The sequence below is a fragment of the Lotus japonicus genome, chromosome 3 (genome assembly GCF_012489685.1).
Source record: "Lotus japonicus ecotype B-129 chromosome 3, LjGifu_v1.2".
In the NCBI taxonomy this organism is placed as follows: Eukaryota; Viridiplantae; Streptophyta; class Magnoliopsida; order Fabales; family Fabaceae; genus Lotus; species Lotus japonicus.
Window position 1 is genome coordinate 69,298,873 of NC_080043.1, and position 17,584 is coordinate 69,316,456.

At 35.4% G+C, this 17,584-nt stretch overlaps 2 protein-coding genes across 2 annotated transcripts; both read right to left on the reverse strand.

Annotated features, from left to right (window-relative positions):
• Window positions 1-5,184: 5,184 nt before the first annotated feature.
• Window positions 5,185-6,243, reverse strand: LOC130744602 (pentatricopeptide repeat-containing protein At1g62720-like). The gene is made up of 2 exons (XM_057596773.1): window positions 6,021-6,243; window positions 5,185-5,747 (listed from the first exon to the last, which is right to left on the reverse strand). The coding sequence occupies exons 1-2, from the start codon at window positions 6,241-6,243 to the stop codon at window positions 5,185-5,187; spliced, it is 786 nt and encodes a 261-aa protein (XP_057452756.1).
• Window positions 6,244-7,896: 1,653 nt separating this feature from the next.
• On the reverse strand, window positions 7,897-14,417 carry LOC130745502 (diacylglycerol kinase 1-like). The gene is made up of 13 exons (XM_057597798.1): window positions 14,234-14,417; window positions 13,511-13,721; window positions 13,221-13,343; window positions 12,965-13,093; window positions 12,372-12,457; window positions 11,741-11,864; window positions 10,940-10,988; window positions 10,678-10,760; window positions 10,222-10,286; window positions 10,042-10,116; window positions 9,117-9,204; window positions 8,894-9,010; window positions 7,897-8,545 (listed from the first exon to the last, which is right to left on the reverse strand). The coding sequence occupies exons 2-13, from the start codon at window positions 13,703-13,705 to the stop codon at window positions 8,219-8,221; spliced, it is 1,461 nt and encodes a 486-aa protein (XP_057453781.1). The 5' UTR covers window positions 13,706-13,721; window positions 14,234-14,417; the 3' UTR covers window positions 7,897-8,218.
• Between the last annotated feature and the right edge of the window lie 3,167 nt (window positions 14,418-17,584).

The following is a 17,584-nucleotide window of genomic DNA, read 5'->3' on the forward strand; positions in this document are numbered from 1 at the left end:
GTCTACATCTTCTGTGTTTTGTTCTGTTCAAAATGTCTGCTATGGAAATGCTTAAGGCTATGTCTAGCAAACCTGAAAAATTCAGTGGTGAAAATTTCTATTGTTGGCAACAACAAATGAAATTTTGGCTTACTGAGTTGAGTCTGTTCTCTGTGATTTCTGGTTCTAAAACTGGAAAACAAACAACATCATCATCTAAAGAGGTTGTTGAAATTGATGGTACTAAAACCCCTGCTAGTACTAAAGAGGATGCTAATGATGATGCAACAGATAAAGATATCTTGTGTCATGGTCGTATTTTGAGTGCATTGTCTGATAATATTTATAAAATATTTTGTCATACCAAAACTGCAGTTGAGTTATGGGAAGCCCTTGAAAAGAAATATGGTTCAGCTGAGAAAGGGTTAAGTCGTTATTCTTGTGAAAAAATGATTGAGTTTCATATGGTTGATAAGAAGTCTGTGTTAGATCAAATCCATGAGTTTGAAAATATTGTTTATGACATGAAACTAAAAGGAATTGTTTTGCCTGATGTCATGCTTGTGACCTTCATGATTTCAAAATTGCCTCCTTCTTGGTCTGATTTTGCTAGAAGTTTGAAACATAAGCCTGAAGGTTTTACTTTTGATGAGTTGCTTATATGTCTGCGTATTGAGGAAAAACATCGTCTTTCTCAAAAGAATTTGCAAGCCTCTAATTTTCAAGCTAAAGTCCACATGGTTGAAGGCTCTAGTAAATCCTCTTCAAAGTCCTTCAATAGGCACGGGCCAAACAGATATAAGTCTTTCAAAAAACCAGCTTTCTCTAAAAATAAAGACAATGCTCCTAATAACAACAATAGGCATGTGGCTAAAATTCAAGGGAATGAGACCTTTTGCTTTATATGTGGACGAGCGAATCATGTTGCTAAGAACTGTTTTCAACGTCGTCGTCAACCAATGTCTACCCATAAGCCTGAAGCCAATGTTGTCTCTGTGGGTGCTGCCTCCAATTCCCTATCTGACAGGTACCATGTCACTGGCCCAGAGTTAAACTTTGTTTTTAACTCAAATGATTGGTTTTTAGACTCTGGAGCTAATGTTCATGTGTGTACTGATAAAAAATTCTTTTCTTTATACCAGGAATCAAGTACACGAACTGTGAGCATGGGGAATGGGAGTGTAGCACATGTTGCTGGAGAAGGCCAAATTAGCTTAGAGTTCTCTTCTGGAAAGCGTCTTGTTTTAAATGGAGTTTATCATGTTTCTGATTTTAGGAGAAATTTAATAAGTGTTTCCTTGTTAGTCAAACAAGGTTACAAATTTGTACTTGAGTCAAATAGAGCTGTTATTTCTAGATTTGGTGTTTTTATTGGTAAAGGGTACACTTGTGATGGTTTGTTTAAGTTAAATGTTATGCCTTTTTCATCTAATAAAAATTCTGGAAATTCTTCTTTGATTGTCTCCAATGTAGAGTGCTCTAATTATTGGCATGGTAGGCTTGGACATGTTAATTTGAATTCTGTTAGAAGAATGATGCTACTTGATCTTATTCCTAAGATGTCTGTTGATGTAAAACAAAAATGTGAAATATGTGTTCAAGCGAAACAACCTAGAAAACCTTTTAATAAATGTGTTGAAAAGGAAACTAGCTTGCTTGAATTAATTCATAGTGAGTATGTGATAGCAATGATGTTTTAACTCGTGGTGGTAAAAGATATTTCATCACTTTTATAGATAACTTTTCTAAATATTGCTATGTGTATTTAATTAATCATAAAAGTGAGCTGTTTGACAGATTTAAAACATATAAAGCAGAGGTTGAAAATCAGTTAGAAAGGAAAATTAAGGTTCTTAGATCTGATAGAGGTGGAGAATATGCTTCTACAGAAATGAGTGAATATTTTGAAATGCATGGTATTGTTCATGAATTTACTCCTCCTTATGCTCCTCAATCTAATGGTGTAGCTGAAAGAAAAAATAGAACTTTACTTGACATGGTGAATTCTATGCTTATAAGTTCAGGTTTACCTAAAAATCTGTGGGGTGAAGCATTATATACTGCTTGTCATATACTTAATAGAATTCCTTATAAAAATTCTGATAAAACACCTTATGAGTTTTGGAAAAATAGAAAACCAAATTTGAAATATCTCAAAGTGTGGGGGTGTCTTGCAAAGGTTAATGTTCCTATCATCAAGAAAAGGAAAATAGGTCCCAAAACTATTGATTGTGTCTTTGTTGGATATTCTCTGCATAGTACTACTTATAGATTTTTGGTTTTAAATTCTGAGATTGCTGAAATTTCTAACAACACAATTATGGAGTCACGTGATGCTGTGTTCTTTGAAAATATTTTTCCAATGAAAAGTAGCTTATCTAGACCAGTTAATGAGTGCTCTAGTTCTGGTTTGTCCTGCAGTAATGATGCTAATGTAGATGTTGAACATGAACCTAGAAGAAGTAAAAGGACTAGAAAAGCTACAGATTTTGGTTCTGATTTTTGTACACTTTTACTTGAGGATGATCCTAAAAATTATAGTGAAGCTGTTAGATCCCCGGAAGCTCCTTTTTGGAAGGAAGCTATAAATGATGAAATGAACTCCCTAAGAGCTAACAAAACTTGGTTCTTAACTGATCTTCCCCCTGGTTGTAAGAGTATTCGTTGCAAGTGGATCTTTCGTAAAAAACTAAGGACAGACGGTTCCATTGAGAAATATAAAGCTAGGCTAGATGTTCTTGGGTGTAGCCAAGTAGAGGGTGTTGACTTCTTTGATACTTATTCTCCTGTTTCTAAGATCACTACCATTAGAGTTTTAATTGCTCTTGCTTGTGTTTTTAATTTAAAGATTCATCAAATGGATGTTAAAACTGCCTTTTTGAATGGTGATTTAGAAGAAGAGATTTATATGAATCAACCTGAAGGTTTTGAAGAACCTGGAAAAGAGAATAAAGTTTGCAAACTTGTTAAATCTTTATATGGCTTGAAACAAGCTCCAAAACAGTGGCATGAAAAATTTGATCAAGTTATTCTTTCATATGGTTTTCAAATTAACAATAGTGATAAATGTGTGTATGTGAAAACACTTGATGATGGTGAATGTGTTATTTTGTGCTTGTATGTGGATGACATATTGATCTTTGGGAGCAACTTGCATGTTATTGAAGATGTAAAATCTTTCTTGTCTAGAAATTTTGATATGAAGGACCTTGGTCCTGTAGATGTTATTTTGGGCATTAAATTGATAAAGAAAGATGATGGCATTGTTTTAACACAATCACATTATGTTGAAAAACTGTTAAAGAAGTTTGATTATTTTAATGTCAAACCTGTTTCTACACCTTATGACCCTGCTGTAAAATTAAAGAAAAATACAAAAGAAGGTGTTTCACAACTTAAATATGCTCAAATTATTGGTTCCTTGTTGCATTTGACAAATTTCTCTAGACCTGATATTGCATATGCTGTTGGTAGATTAGGGAGATATACTCATAATCCTGATGAATCTCATTGGACTGCATTAGAAAGAGTTTTTAAATACCTCAAGGGAACCATTGATTATGGCATTCATTACACTATTTTTCCCGGTGTTATAGAAGGATTTAGTGATGCAAATTGGATTTCTGATTCTGATGAAACTAAATCAACAAGTGGTTATGTTTTTACTTTGGCTGGAGGTGCAGTATCTTGGAAATCTGCAAAGCAAACTATTATTTCACGTTCTACTATGGAAGCTGAAATTATTAGTTTAGATACTGCTACTAATGAGGCTGAGTTTCTAAAAAATCTGTTATGTGATTTGCCTTTGTTAAATAAGCCTATAGCTCCAATTTCAATGCATTGTGATAGCCAATCTGCTATAGCTAAGGTTAATAGCAAAAATTTCAATGAAAAGAGAAGACATCTTAGAGTGAGACATAAATCTATTAGAAATTTGATATCTCATGGTGTTATTTCTCTTGATTTTGTCAGGTCAGAAAACAATCTTGCAGATCCGCTTACAAAAGGCCTAACACGTCAACAAGTACTTGAAACGTCGAGGGGAATGGGACTAAAGCCCATAAATTAGTCGCAACAACGGACACCCGTCTCCAAATTAATGGCGATCCCATGAAAGGAGTTCAACGGGTAAGAACGAAGTTGTTTGCTGATTATGGTACACCAAAATATTTATATGACGGAGCTGTTCCGTTTCCCATTCCTATGGCATGGTGTACTTTGAATTTTAAACTGTGGCAATTTTAAGGTTGAGGTTGGAATTACCTCTTAATGGACCCAATGACAATGGTTTGTAGGGGTGATGGTCACGGATCACCCTTTGAGGGTTCACCTAGTGAGTGTGGAGGTGGGGCCGCCTTTGTGAGATTTTGGGCTAATCTCTAAGTGACACTCACGAAACAAGATACATGCGCAAGGCCGTAACGCGCAACCAATGATGAGAACTTTGATTGAACAACTATATTGTATGTGCTGTGTTCTAAAGTTTGGTTTTAGTGGATATGGCTCAAGACAATCAAGTCTCCATATCTACTCAAGCGGAGGTACATATGCACTAGGTGTGGGGCTCAAACCCGGAAGGTTCCTCATGCTGAATATACAATATCATGTGCTCTTTGAATGTTAAAATTCTTTCTAGATTTTAAATTATGTGGGGGATTGTTGGAAAATTTCATATTTAGGTAATTTAAAATCCTATTTTACGTTAGTGATATGTCAATCTTAAAAGCTATATATTATTTTCTGATATGGTTTAGATTTTAAGATATTTATCCTATTTTTATGCAAGGATTTGTTTCAGTTTTGTTACACACAAATATCTTTCCACTCCTCTCTGATTTGTTTCACGTGTTTCCTATTATTCTGATGCACGTTCTCCACTTTGGAAAAAGACGTTGAACAACCTCTATTTATCAGACTTGCAGAAAACGATTTTTCGATCTCCACCTTTAACATTCATCCTCTCTGAAAACTGTTTTTCCATCAATTAACATTCAAAGAGCACAGTTTGTTCATCAGTTCAGGGATCTTTCGCTGCACACGACAGATTCAACGGGTTGACGTATCTTGGGAGAGGAGCGCATCAAGTTCTTAATTTACCCAGTGCAGTTGGGGCGTTTTCTCTCTAAGGACAGCGCCTAGCGTGCTTCAACCCAGGCCACTCTGAACTCATTCTCTTGTTATTTTAATTATAGGCTTATTTGTCTGTTATGTTGCATTGATTGTTTCCTGCTTTGTCTGTTGTCTGCTGGTTTTCACGTGTTCAGTTTCTGTTTGTGTTTTCCACTGATCAAAATTTCTAACAATAAACACACTATAGGCATCATAACTTGACAAATAATCATTATGTGACATATCATCAAAAAATTGAAAAGCCCTTTCCATGTTACCTTTAGCTGAGTAGTCATTCATCACACTAGAATAAGTATCCTCATACGACAGGCTGGCCATAAGTGAATCATATGTATCTTTATCAAGCCACCATATGGCCTTCTCCTCCGTCTCAATCTTCAATTCGTACGCCTTCCCCAGCTCCCCGATTTGGCAAAACCCGGATATAACAGTGCTATAACAAACAGCATCAGGGGACAACCCCATCTCAGGCATGCCCCTCAAAATCTCCAAAGCCTCCTCAACCCTATCCAAAAAGCAAAGCCCATGAATAAGCGCATTGTATGTAACAATAGCCGGCGAAAACCCAGTAACAAAATCAGGCAAAAACCCCTTGAGTATCATTTCATCATGCAAATGAAAAGCCTTAGTGAATTCACCTACAAGACAACAAGCATTCTTCAATCTAGCATAAGTAAGCTTATCTGGCGACACACCCTCCGCAGCATCTCTAGGAAGAGATCAAAAGCTTCCGACAGTCTTTGCTCCACGCACAAGGCCTCCATAAGCGACGAATACGTGGCAGCATCAGGAAAGATGCCCTTATCATTTATCAACCATCTCCTCCTTCAATTGAAGAGCCTCCTCCAGCTCCTCCATTTCGCAAAACTTAGAAATAACACGGTTATAACTATCAACATCAGGAGACAAACCTCTCTCAGCCATGGCCCTCAGAATCCCCACAGCCTCATCAACACTATCCTGACGACAATATGCAAAAACAAGTCTATTGTATGTAGCAACCGAAGGCGAAAAACCCTTAACAATCATTTTACTCAAAAGGGTATGAGCTGAATCAATGTCATCCTGGTCGCAGAACCAACCAATGACAGACGAGTAAGTCCTCTCATCAACGGACAAGCCCTTCCATTTCATCTCCGATCCTCAAGCATCTCCTCAGCCTTTATCACATTCCCTTCCTGGCACAACCGCTTCAACTTTCGATACGCTTCCTGCAACTTCTTCGGTTCTGAATCTGGTTTCACAGCCGCGGCGGTGGCGGTGGCGAAGCTGCGGATCATCATGTTGTGAGAGTTAACGTTCCGAAAGGTTTTGAGGGTGGCGGTGAATGAAACACGGAGGAGATTCATTGGAACGAGGATGCAATGAAACTACGTAGTATGCTTTGGAGCAGAGGAACCAAAACGGCAGTGTTCCAACAAACAATCCCAAAAGGAGAAAACAACCTGCTCTGACTGCCCGCCAAAAAAACCTGAGAGGAAGAGATGAAGAACTCTGCAAAATAGGTTAAAATATTATCATCAATATAGTTACACCGATTTATTTTAGGTTATATATAAATATGAATTAATTTATTAAATTAATTTGATGATAATATATGAATGATATATGAACTTTTAAAATAAATACATGGACAGAAGTAATGAGAAATATAATGAGTGAATCAGTTAATAGTGGGAATTGGGAAGTTAATTAGAGTTAGTCATGTCAGCAATTAAGTAAATATTGGATGTCAAGTTAACTCCCGGACTATTTTTGCTTAATTTTTATCTAAATACTAAACTAAATGGACCAAAAGTCTAGTTTGAACATGAAATTAACATCTTTTGTTGATTCTAACAATATATTGTTGATAATTAAGAACTAAATATGGAATATCATCAACATAATATTGATCAACCATAAGGTGTGACGTAGTTGGTTAGCTCAATTTGTCTCTTAATCATTAGGTTGAGGGTTTAATCTTTGCCTAGGAATAGAGCGCAACTTGTGATTAATTGTTTACCGCTTAGTGTGAGACCCATAATGAAGGAATTAATCATTACTGTCAGTCGTGAATACTTTAGGTTAAAAAAACGTAATGTTGATCAAAACACCATTTAAGATGAAGTAATTACGACATCATTAACATGTGGCTTTGCGTCGATCAAATAAGAAAAAAAAAAGTCCATCTACATTGTATGGTTTTTAGATAGACATACACATGACTCTTACGCAATAGTTTAAACTTTTAGTAATTATTTGTTTGATATATGATATCAAAGTTTTTATGATCAAACGGTCTAGTTTTCAATTCTTACCGCGGTCCAGTATTCGATCATTACCCTCAATCCATTGAATAGAAAGTTAAATTTCAGCAGATAGGGTAATTAGTTGATGTAATACATATAAGTATGTAATTACATTGTATCTTTCGAGGACATGAGGGAAATTATACTTTTAGGACATCGAAAGAAATAATATATTTTTAGGATAATCCAATCAATTTATATAAGACATGCAGGGCCCAATGCATTTATATAAGACATGCAAGGCCCAATGTATTTAAGTATTTTCCTTGTACAAAATACAAATACAAATGTTTTACAATGGGGCCTTAGCATTTGTGTTAATTTTTACTATATATAAAAGTAATTGTTAGACATCGCTAACCGTACATTTTGATTTGAAATGGTGTTAGAAATTAACATATATGGTATTTTATAGCATAAATATCAAATTCTGTTTCCGAAGACTTGAGACGAAAATGAAATAAAAGAGTCAACGGTATGAAAATAAAACACAATATAACGCATGAAACCTTATATTTTGTTTCACTGGATGAATTCCCTTTGGTTTTGAAGAAACACCTATGAAACATACGTACAGAGGATACCACATGCCATAATACCCCCAAATCCAATCCCATTGGCCATTGATGTCTCCATTCAGAATGTACACGAACCCACCAAAAGTTCTATACACTAAGAATTATATGCAAGAAAAATCATATGCACAAAAGCAAAATATTTCACTCCTACCCTGTCATTCTTCCTACCATTATTGCCTTCTAAGTTTTAACCACCACACCACGCCCGAATGGAGCAATGCAATGCTACTTCGCTCTACGCTAACTTATGTGAGCCTCATCAGTTCCATCGGGATATTTGAATGTCTCAGCTGCACCAAACTTGCGACGCTCTTCCCAATTTTCTGATGATTCGTCATCACTGCTATCTTCTTCTTCATGGTCTACAGAGGGTGAGGAGGGGTCATGCACACTTTTAGAGCGGCATAATGGGGTGGCAAGCATGTTCACTTGACCATGATGAGATATCTCAACAACAACTGTGTCATCATCCTGAGGGAGGGGTTGTTTCCATGGTTCTCCGTCAATTCTCATGAATGTGCAGTCAGCTGCTGCAGCCTTGTGAAACTCAAAACGGATTTTGCTTGCCTTCATGATTATAATAATAGCATACAAATATCAGTTAGCTACAACTTTAATAATTCGCAAACCAGGAAAAGAAATGAGTAAGAAGGGCGAAAATTTAATGGATTAGGCAAAATTTACAAACTAGTTGAAAGATACTGTGTAAATGTTTTATGGGGGGTAGAAACAGAATACTATTCTATTGAAGAAAATTTTCTCTTTTGGGGCGACTGCCCCATTTTCACAATACTCAGGTCTGTCCCTGATCCTAAAAGCACAAGCTTAATTTTAGATGAAAGAGGACAACTGATCAAGTTTTAGGCCATGAGATAACAAGTATATTGCTATGAACACAAAACTAATATGTCCTACCTGTGCCAAACGAGTCCCGTGCCCATTTGGTGCTAACAATACAAGACCATGCCAAGCATCTCTGAAACCGACAACCTCAAACATGCCATCATCCACAAAGGGAAGAGTCAGGTCCCTCTGAAAGGAAAAGTAATATACATATCCAATCAAAATCCTCGTACAAAGATAGTTTTTAACAATTGTGTATCCTAAAAGATATAGAGCTATGAAATTAAGCACTTACATAAGCTGATTTCTTTTTATTTGGTTTTCCCCAAGGATTGAGTCCACCAGAAAAGCTAGGCAAGTTGAGGCAAACTATTGATCGTATGCTGTAGATGAAAAGTCAAATGCTTGAGTAATACGATAAATGATCCATAAAATTATCATAAAAAATCATCATTAGAAATGTAATACTTTTATCTTATGTTACTTTATCTTAGAATTCGGACTAACCGAATCTATCCTATAGCTAGCTTAAGGGTGAGGATTGCTATACTCTCTATAAGGAGTAAGGACTGATTTAGTCATATTTCTAGTACTTTATTTTCTTTTCCACTAAAAATCTTCATACTCTACTAACAACAAAATGCTTACTAAGGAATAGAACTATTTCATATCAATGGCTATTGGCTAGTAACTCTCTTGAAAACCAAAACCTAAGGAAAATGAAGTTTGCCCATGTCTAAAATCTCAGGAGAAGCCTCATTGCACAATCAAAATAAATTGATACAGAATAAAGCACTCGTAGATGTTGAATATCTGTTAAGATTTAGTTTATTATTAGTCTTATCTCATAGAGATATAGTTAAGATTTGTTTCTCTATCTTAGATTAGTATCTATTTAAATAGAGATGATATCTATTTAAATAGAGATAGGTTTAAATAGATTTAGTTTGTTTTTATCTCTTTGTTAGTCTATATATATTGTAGTCTATTGTCAAGTATTATTAATGAAATACATAAATATATTTTCATCAAATTCAAGTGTAGAAGATGTCAGATCACCAAGATGAGTATCAAACGTTAATAAAAGTACCACTAAGTTCCATTAATGCTTTCAGGATACAACATATTTATAGAGTTTGTCCAAGTTCAAGTTGTTTCTTAAAAATATATACCAAGTCTGAGAGACAATCCATGATTCCATGTTTTAAAGAGTGTCTAACCTGCGAGGTATGTGGAGGTCTTCCCACTGACCTTGCTTTTTCATTATCTTAACCTTTGTCAGCTGAGCAATATTCCTGTGTCAATATTTAAAATTTGAATTAGACTTCCCTCATAGAAGTTAAATTGTGAAATAGATTGACTCAAAAGTATTATAAATTGATGTCTCTTTAATAACTAACCGCGACGATTGGAACAGAGAAGAAAAGAACCATCCTTGTTGACATCCAAGCTTCAGATAGGCACTCTGGTTACCAAAAGAAATGAATGATTGACAATAGAGAGATAAAAGTGAACGGTTCACCCCTAACTAGAAAAAATACCCCATATAGCCTCAAAATATAATGACATTTGGATTTCATCATATGGTAAGTTACTGATTTATAAACTACTGCAAGAACCTCAAAAACTATACAGGCACTTGATAATTGAAATTTGTCTTGAATGAATAATTACAGAAAATTTATCAAATTAGACTGCAGTAAATTATAAGACTGAACATTTGTCCCTGATAGATAGATTACTACAACCATTTTATATTATCACAAAAACATTTGTCCCTGCTTTTGACTATAGTAACAAAAATAATGACATTATTCATGGCTTCAAAACATAATACTATTTGAGGAATTTGGTACCTGATTATATAACTGGTTTTTAAACTTTTCTGGATGTAACTTCCTTTCAGAATGAAATGCATAGGATATTTGGGCGTCCATTCCTGCATGGGATACACACACATTTTAAGGCATTCTTAGAGGATGCACTAATCTAATAGCTTTGAAGTTTTTTATATGTACTGCTGCAGCTTTGAACTCTCTCCAATGTACACCACCAAAAATTTTCAAAAATGAACTTGCCACTGACCCAATAACTTCAAGACAAGTTTAATTTTCTTACCCATGCTAAAGTAGTTCCAGAATCCCCCACGGTAAGTGTGATAACCTTCCTGAGAACAGACAACAACTCACCAATGAGATCATGAGAACACATAGATGCCTTGCTCTTTGAAGTAAAAAGAATTGCTAAAGAAATAAAAACTTAAGACTGCAATTTCGTGATTCTGTTTGGAATTACTTTCGCTTTTCCTACACCATCAAAATTCTGACACGCTTATAAAAAAAAATCAAAATTCTGACTCTTTCATATTCATAGGTGTAGGTGACCAGCTAAATCATTGAAATCATATCGGTCATGTTAAGATTAGTTCTTTTCTATATTTGTTATTTAGGATTAAAATTTATACTAACGTCTACATACAATGATTTGTGTTGTCTATATTAGTAATCACAATTGTTCAATGGTGAAGCAGAAGTTATATTCCTAAAGACTAAGAGAGACCAGAAATTTCAATAATCTTTCGGGTCACAACTCTTTGATAGCAAATCAGAAGTCATATTCTGGTGAGAGAGAGAGAGAGAGAGAGAGACCATGAATTTCAACAATATTTTGGAATTAGGAAAGAAAAGAAGCTAACTCAAATTAGTAATAGTATTTTAGTAGGATTAACTTATTTTCATTGAAGACTTTATTGCTTCAGAGCACTTAACAAGCATCTTTTATTTTTCTTAATCTCTTTTACAGAATTTCCATGTGGACAACAGCAATAAATTCTTGAACACACAAATGCATTAGTGAAAATAATGACGCGCAGACATAAACAGATGAAAAAAAAAGGGAAAAGAAAAATAAAATACTCACCAAGTTTAGTTTATCTGTTGAAGAGACACGGTGAAATGCATGCAGAGCATGTGGAAGCTCAAGGGGTGCAATCGGGTCACATGAACCTTCTTTTGGGGCCCTCATTCTCATTGTAATATGCCAGCTGAAAAACATTTGATGATTTACAAATAAGATCTCATTAGAGTCAAAGAAATTCATCAGTCATGAAATAACTTACACAAGATGCTAACTATGTTTTATTTTTTATCTTTGTGCATGCTTTCCTATTTGCATATGCTGGATATAGTGCCCCACTATCCGATTTTAAAATTAGCAAGTCTTAGGAAACCACAAGTTTTATTTTAATGCATACCAAATCTTAGAAACTTAATGAAAAATGAGTGTAAGAAAATAAGCACCGATTGGAAGTAAAATATCTTGACTACAAGAAACAAAATCACCCTATACAGATGCAATAATAAAACAAGATATAAAAATACAACCGAAAGTAGTTTAAGTAACCAACGTTAAAATACTAGACACATAATTGTCTCTCACATGACTCAGATACAGTTATAATTGAATGCAACTTATACACATCACATTTCTAAATTGTTGAAGCAAAGTCTCACTGGTTTAGTTGTGCATTCACTGTGTATCAGAGTTTAACCTGTCTATTTTCATTTCCTTTCCAGATCTTACTAGATTCAGGAATGACCCCACTGATTGGATGTCTGTGGTTGGATTTTTCTTTCCCTGAGAATGAAACATCAAACTGAGCATATACATAACTCATGCAAAGCATCCAGCACAGAGTAAAACCTTAAATTTGACCATAACTGCAAACGAAGATTGTTGCTAATATATAAGCTTGTAAAATTTGTATACCAATCTTGTAAGTTACCAACATCTAATTAACAGATGCAATAAATTTATAATTGGTGCATGTCGTCAATTGTCCAAGAAAAATAAACAAGACCTAGTTTGAACCAGAGTAATCCTAATTGTCTGATTTCAAATTCAAAAATTAGCCTCGCTATTCATGACTTGATACTTGTAGTTTGTACTTAAAATGACCAAAAAAGTGAAACAAAATGATAACTGATACAAGGCGATCATAATAAGGTGAAGAAATGTTTACTTCTATGAATTGATGTTGACATGTTCAAGAATCAGAAGGAACAGAAACAAAATGAAAATTGATCCAGGTGACAATGAAATTCTTTTAGTTCAGTGTATTGAGTAAATATCCAAATAAATTACCCATCCAAATGCAAAGGGGAGATTATTTCCAGTCCCCAGTGGCACTGTTGCAACTGGCGGTGGCCGAGGTAATTTCAGGTCAGCTACTACCCCAAGAAGCCAGCTGGCAGTACCATCTCCACCTGCAACCTGTTTTTCAGGGAATACATGGAGATAATCAGAAATCAAAAGCTTTGAAACATGAGACTAAAGGCACACGGTGCAGGAACGTAAAAGAAAATCACAATCAGAAAGTGCAATGGATAGATCAGCTTACAATTATCCTCAACCTATTCTGAACTTCGGCAGCGAAATTATCCCCTTTGTGCTTGAGCGTTTCTAAATTAGCATAAAGCTGATGCAGCACCTTGTCTGGAGCTTTCACCCCCAAATCAAAAACCTGGTAAACAAGTTACCTCAACATCAATCAAACCAAATAAAATGCCAACAAAAAAAAAACATAGCTGAACAAACAGGTTCTCCTCCCATGATCCCACCCACCCATCAAAATCAAAACAATTTTAATATAGTATTTGATTTTAACCCACATCCGACCATTCCCAATACCTGGTTTTTGTTAAGAAGTGTACTATAGGTGACAAGAAGCTCCCCTCCAAGCTGACCACCACTTTTGGTATTAATGAAGACAATCACAGGACATGTTGGAACATGGGAAGAAGTTCGAATCTCAGTTCCGGGTAATAGTATGTAATCCGGAATCGAAAAATCCTTCAACGTTCTAACGCCATTGCCATCCCCCATGGCTGTTGTTTCCTCACTGCATAATTTCAACCAGCACATTGATGATTGATCCAAATTCAAATGGCAAAAAATGTGAATTCACAACTCAGAAAAACAAAAACACACTTCATTGACAGCACACACACACCACTGAAATAGCTTAAATAGTAAAAAAAAAAACAAGAATTAGGTAATCGTTAATCCTCCTCCTCTACCAGTACCTCCTATTCCTGAAACTAAAAACCGAACATGATGAAAGCTTTTTACGCATTTTGTTCATCGGTTGTTGTTAATCGTTATAACCGTTTCAACTTCCTAACAACTTTGTTGAACAACGAAACGATGGAACATCATTGTAAGGTTTCACTATTACTAAAATTATCCGAGAATAACAAAATCATCACGAAACTGTTGTCATGATTCATAGCAAAAGATTCTCCAAAAAAATTAAAAAATAATTTTGAAAATTGAATGAAGTGAATAGGGGTTTGGTGGCATAGCTGAAACAGGTATCAAATTGCGAAGAAGAAGAAAAGGAAGATGCCTTACCGAAACGGGATTGCTTTGTGTGTGTATATTCAAGAATGAGAATGATCCTAAAGAGAAACAGTGTTTAGCTTGCGAAGCAAGGGTTCGATTCTTCTTTTTTTCAAAATGAAAATAAAAGTTCACGAAATGCGTTGCGCACAGAGAAAGAAGAAGAAGATGAAGAAGAAGAAGAAGAGAAATTGTTTTTTATTTCAGATTTCAGAATTGATGAGGTTTTTAAATTATATATATAAGTGAAGCAGTTGAAGGTGGGGCCACAGAGGCTTTTACTAGTTTTGAATTTGAATTTTAAGGTGGAAGACCGGAAAGAAGAAGGCGTAAATTTCCTTAGTTTTGTTTTGCTGTCATCATTATTATGTTGGAAAGTTCGACGAAGAAATGTCTGCCAAATATGTATTTGTCCTCATCAATCGAATACGCGCAAGCATGGCTTGGCTGCTAGTAGTATTAAATCAAGAAGGTTCTTTGACATGCAAAAGGACAGACGCTAAGCTGGTTCTCTATAACTTAAATTATTTTAAAAAAAAGTTTTGAAATTAAAAGATTCAAGTATTCTTACACTTTAAATTATATTTAGTTTAATTTTCGTATTTATTAAAAAATACTCTTTTTTTTATAGGTAAATATTAGTGGTTAGTAAGTTAGAAAATCTCTTCAAAGTTTCCTTCCAGGATTCGAAACTCTGGACCTCCCCCTCCTCACCCTTATGTCCCTTATCTCTTACCACTTGAGTTAACCCTCGGGGACTTAAAAAATACTCTTACTTTGCATGAATTAGCTTTGTCTATAAATGTTAATTACACATTGTAAAGAAGTCAGTAAAAATGTCATTATTGAATGCCTTATTATAGAAAATATATGGATCAAAAGTATATGTATGGTGTTAGCGTAAATTTTATCTATATATACAGATATATAATTAACTTTTATCAAATTAAAAAAATAAATTTTTATTCTAATTAAATTAAAAGTGAATATAATTGTTCCTCTTATGATAAATTATTATTGGATGTAATGTGTTTAATTATGATGTACTGGTTTTACCTCACAAGCAAGCCATCGCAATTCTATAAAGTAAGGAATAGAACATTTTTAGTTCAAAAAAAAAAAGAATAGAACATTTCATGCGAGGACACAACTAAATATAATCATCTTCAGATTTCAAAAAGGACTGCACAATATGGACTTTCCATCTCAGCCTTGAATTTTCATGAAGCCGTGTCTATTATTTTTTCAATTAACTATTTGATTAAATATTCTTTATGGATAAGACTTATCACATCATTTTTAAGGAAGGTTCCATTTTTTTGGATTCCGTTTATGCTGTTAAATCCAACTACACAAATTTAATATTTTACTATTCCTTAACTACTGATTTTTAATCCGCGTGTCATATTTTAAATTTTCAGATAATCAATTCAGTTATTGGCGCGTCCTTTGATATTGATATATTCTTTTTTAAATCTTATCCTTTGACATTGGTTGACCTTAAAATTTTGACAATTACAATAGAATCAGTCAAATACAAATAGCACAGAAGAAAATTGAATTAGGTCATGCCTTTGCATAGGCTGCTTGAATATTGGCTGCTAACTCAATGGCTATGTAAATGAAAATAGAGGCCCGTTGCGGACTGATTCTTACGGAGTCTTAGGACGGGAAATGAAATGAGGTAGTGAATGGAATGAGCTAAATGTCATCATAGTGTTTAAAAAATAGAGCACCGCTATATGGTATGACAGAGAGAGCACGATGAGGCACGAGTGATGTTGAAATTGTTTACGGTTTTGTCGCTCCCTTCCTTTTTTAATTTCTCGTTTCCTGTTCTTCTTGAAATCCACCATTCTATTCGATGTGGGGAAAAGATACATGACACTGAAACCCTCCCTCCTCCTCTTCTCCAGAACAATCCCAATAGATCGAACCCACTTGAAGAATTTCGCAGCCACATCAAAGACATCGACCTGGGTTGTTCCTGCCTTGTCATCTTCTGAATCTGTTGTTGGAATTGGAATTGGAGTCGTCAGGATCTAGAATTGGTGAGGACCAAAAGCCCCTAAAGGAGTCCAACACCTTCACCAGACAAAAGAAATTGGGGGAATTCAAGATGAAAGCCCGTGCTCTGTCTTTGGCTCACTGTGCGTATGGGATGGGGTTACTTGTGAATGCTTATTCTTGTCATATCATACAGTTGGAGGGATCAAAGCACATAAAGTGAAAGCAATGTTGAATTGAAGAAGTGAAAGATGAATTAAAGGGATTTTCATCCATGTGAGTGTGGAGTTTGTAATTTGTCACTTTTTAAATAAATAAAAAAATTATAAAACATGTGCTGACGTGGTCGTGCCTCATCGTGCTCCAAATTCTCGTGTCTTCTATCATTTTCCTAAAAAATATTGGATTTAGTTATATGCATATGGGACTACACACAACACCTCAATCAGCAGTGATCCTCGTCCAAGGCGGGTCGGCTCCTGATGCTAAAGACACACTTCATCCTCATGCAAAGGATTCGGTGTCTTGCGGACATGTGGATCGGCTTTTCCCTACGCGAGGCGGCTCGACCTCAATCAACAGGGATCATCGTCCCATGCGGATTCTCAAGACACACTTCATCCTCATGCAAAGGATTTGGCGTCTTCAGGCATGTGGACCAGCCTCGCCCTGCGCGGGGTGGCTCGACCTAGGCGGGTTGACTCCTTATGCTAAAGACACTTCATCCTCATGCAAAGGATTTGGCGTCTTGCGGGCATGTGGATCGTCTTCATTCTGCGCGGGGCGGCTCAACCTTTACTGGTAGGGACCCTCGACCTAGGCGGGTCGACTCCTTACAGCCTTGATAGGAACTTAGCCAGACTTGATTCCCTAAAAGGCCCAGTAGATAATATAAGGCTCAAATGTAATAGATTTAGGGTTGGGGTTTAGCCCCACTATAAAAGCCTGAGCCCCTCATTCAATATATAAGATAAGTTCTCTCATTTACTCTTACGTTGATTGTCTTGATGATTGAAACCCTAAGGCTCGAAATTCTAAATCTCAGGGGTAGACGGTTGTGTAAGAACACAAAATCTCATAAAGTCTACTAACAAAGTGTTTGTCTATGATAGGCAAATTATGTTACAGTAAGAATGATGACACAAACTTGTATCTCAGAAAAGTCACCTCTTAAAAGAGATTGTCTGTGTGTCAGACAGTTACACCCTTTTGAATATCGGGAAAAAAAATTCTCACCCCACCTTACTGTATATTAGTTAATTAATCTTAAAAGTCATTATTATGAGAATCTGAATGAGACATGATTACATATCTTGATTCCAGATCCATGATCATGAGACAAAATCAATAACCTGC

Excerpts from the sequence above, each read along its gene's own strand:
- LOC130744602 (XM_057596773.1), bottom strand. The coding sequence starts at position 6,243 with ATGAAATGGAAGGGCTTGTCCGTTGATGAGAGGACTTACTCGTCTGTC. Across the intron at positions 5,748-6,020 it reads GAGGGCCATGGCTGAGAGAG|GTGAATTCACTAAGGCTTTT; the intron begins GTTTGTCTCCTG and ends GTTGTCTTGTAG.
- LOC130745502 (XM_057597798.1), bottom strand. The coding sequence starts at position 13,705 with ATGGGGGATGGCAATGGCGTTAGAACGTTGAAGGATTTTTCGATTCCG. Across the intron at positions 12,458-12,964 it reads TCCCCTTTGCATTTGGATGG|GGAAAGAAAAATCCAACCAC; the intron begins GTAATTTATTTG and ends TTTCATTCTCAG. Across the intron at positions 11,865-12,371 it reads AAGGAAATGAAAATAGACAG|CTGGCATATTACAATGAGAA; the intron begins GTTAAACTCTGA and ends AATGTTTTTCAG.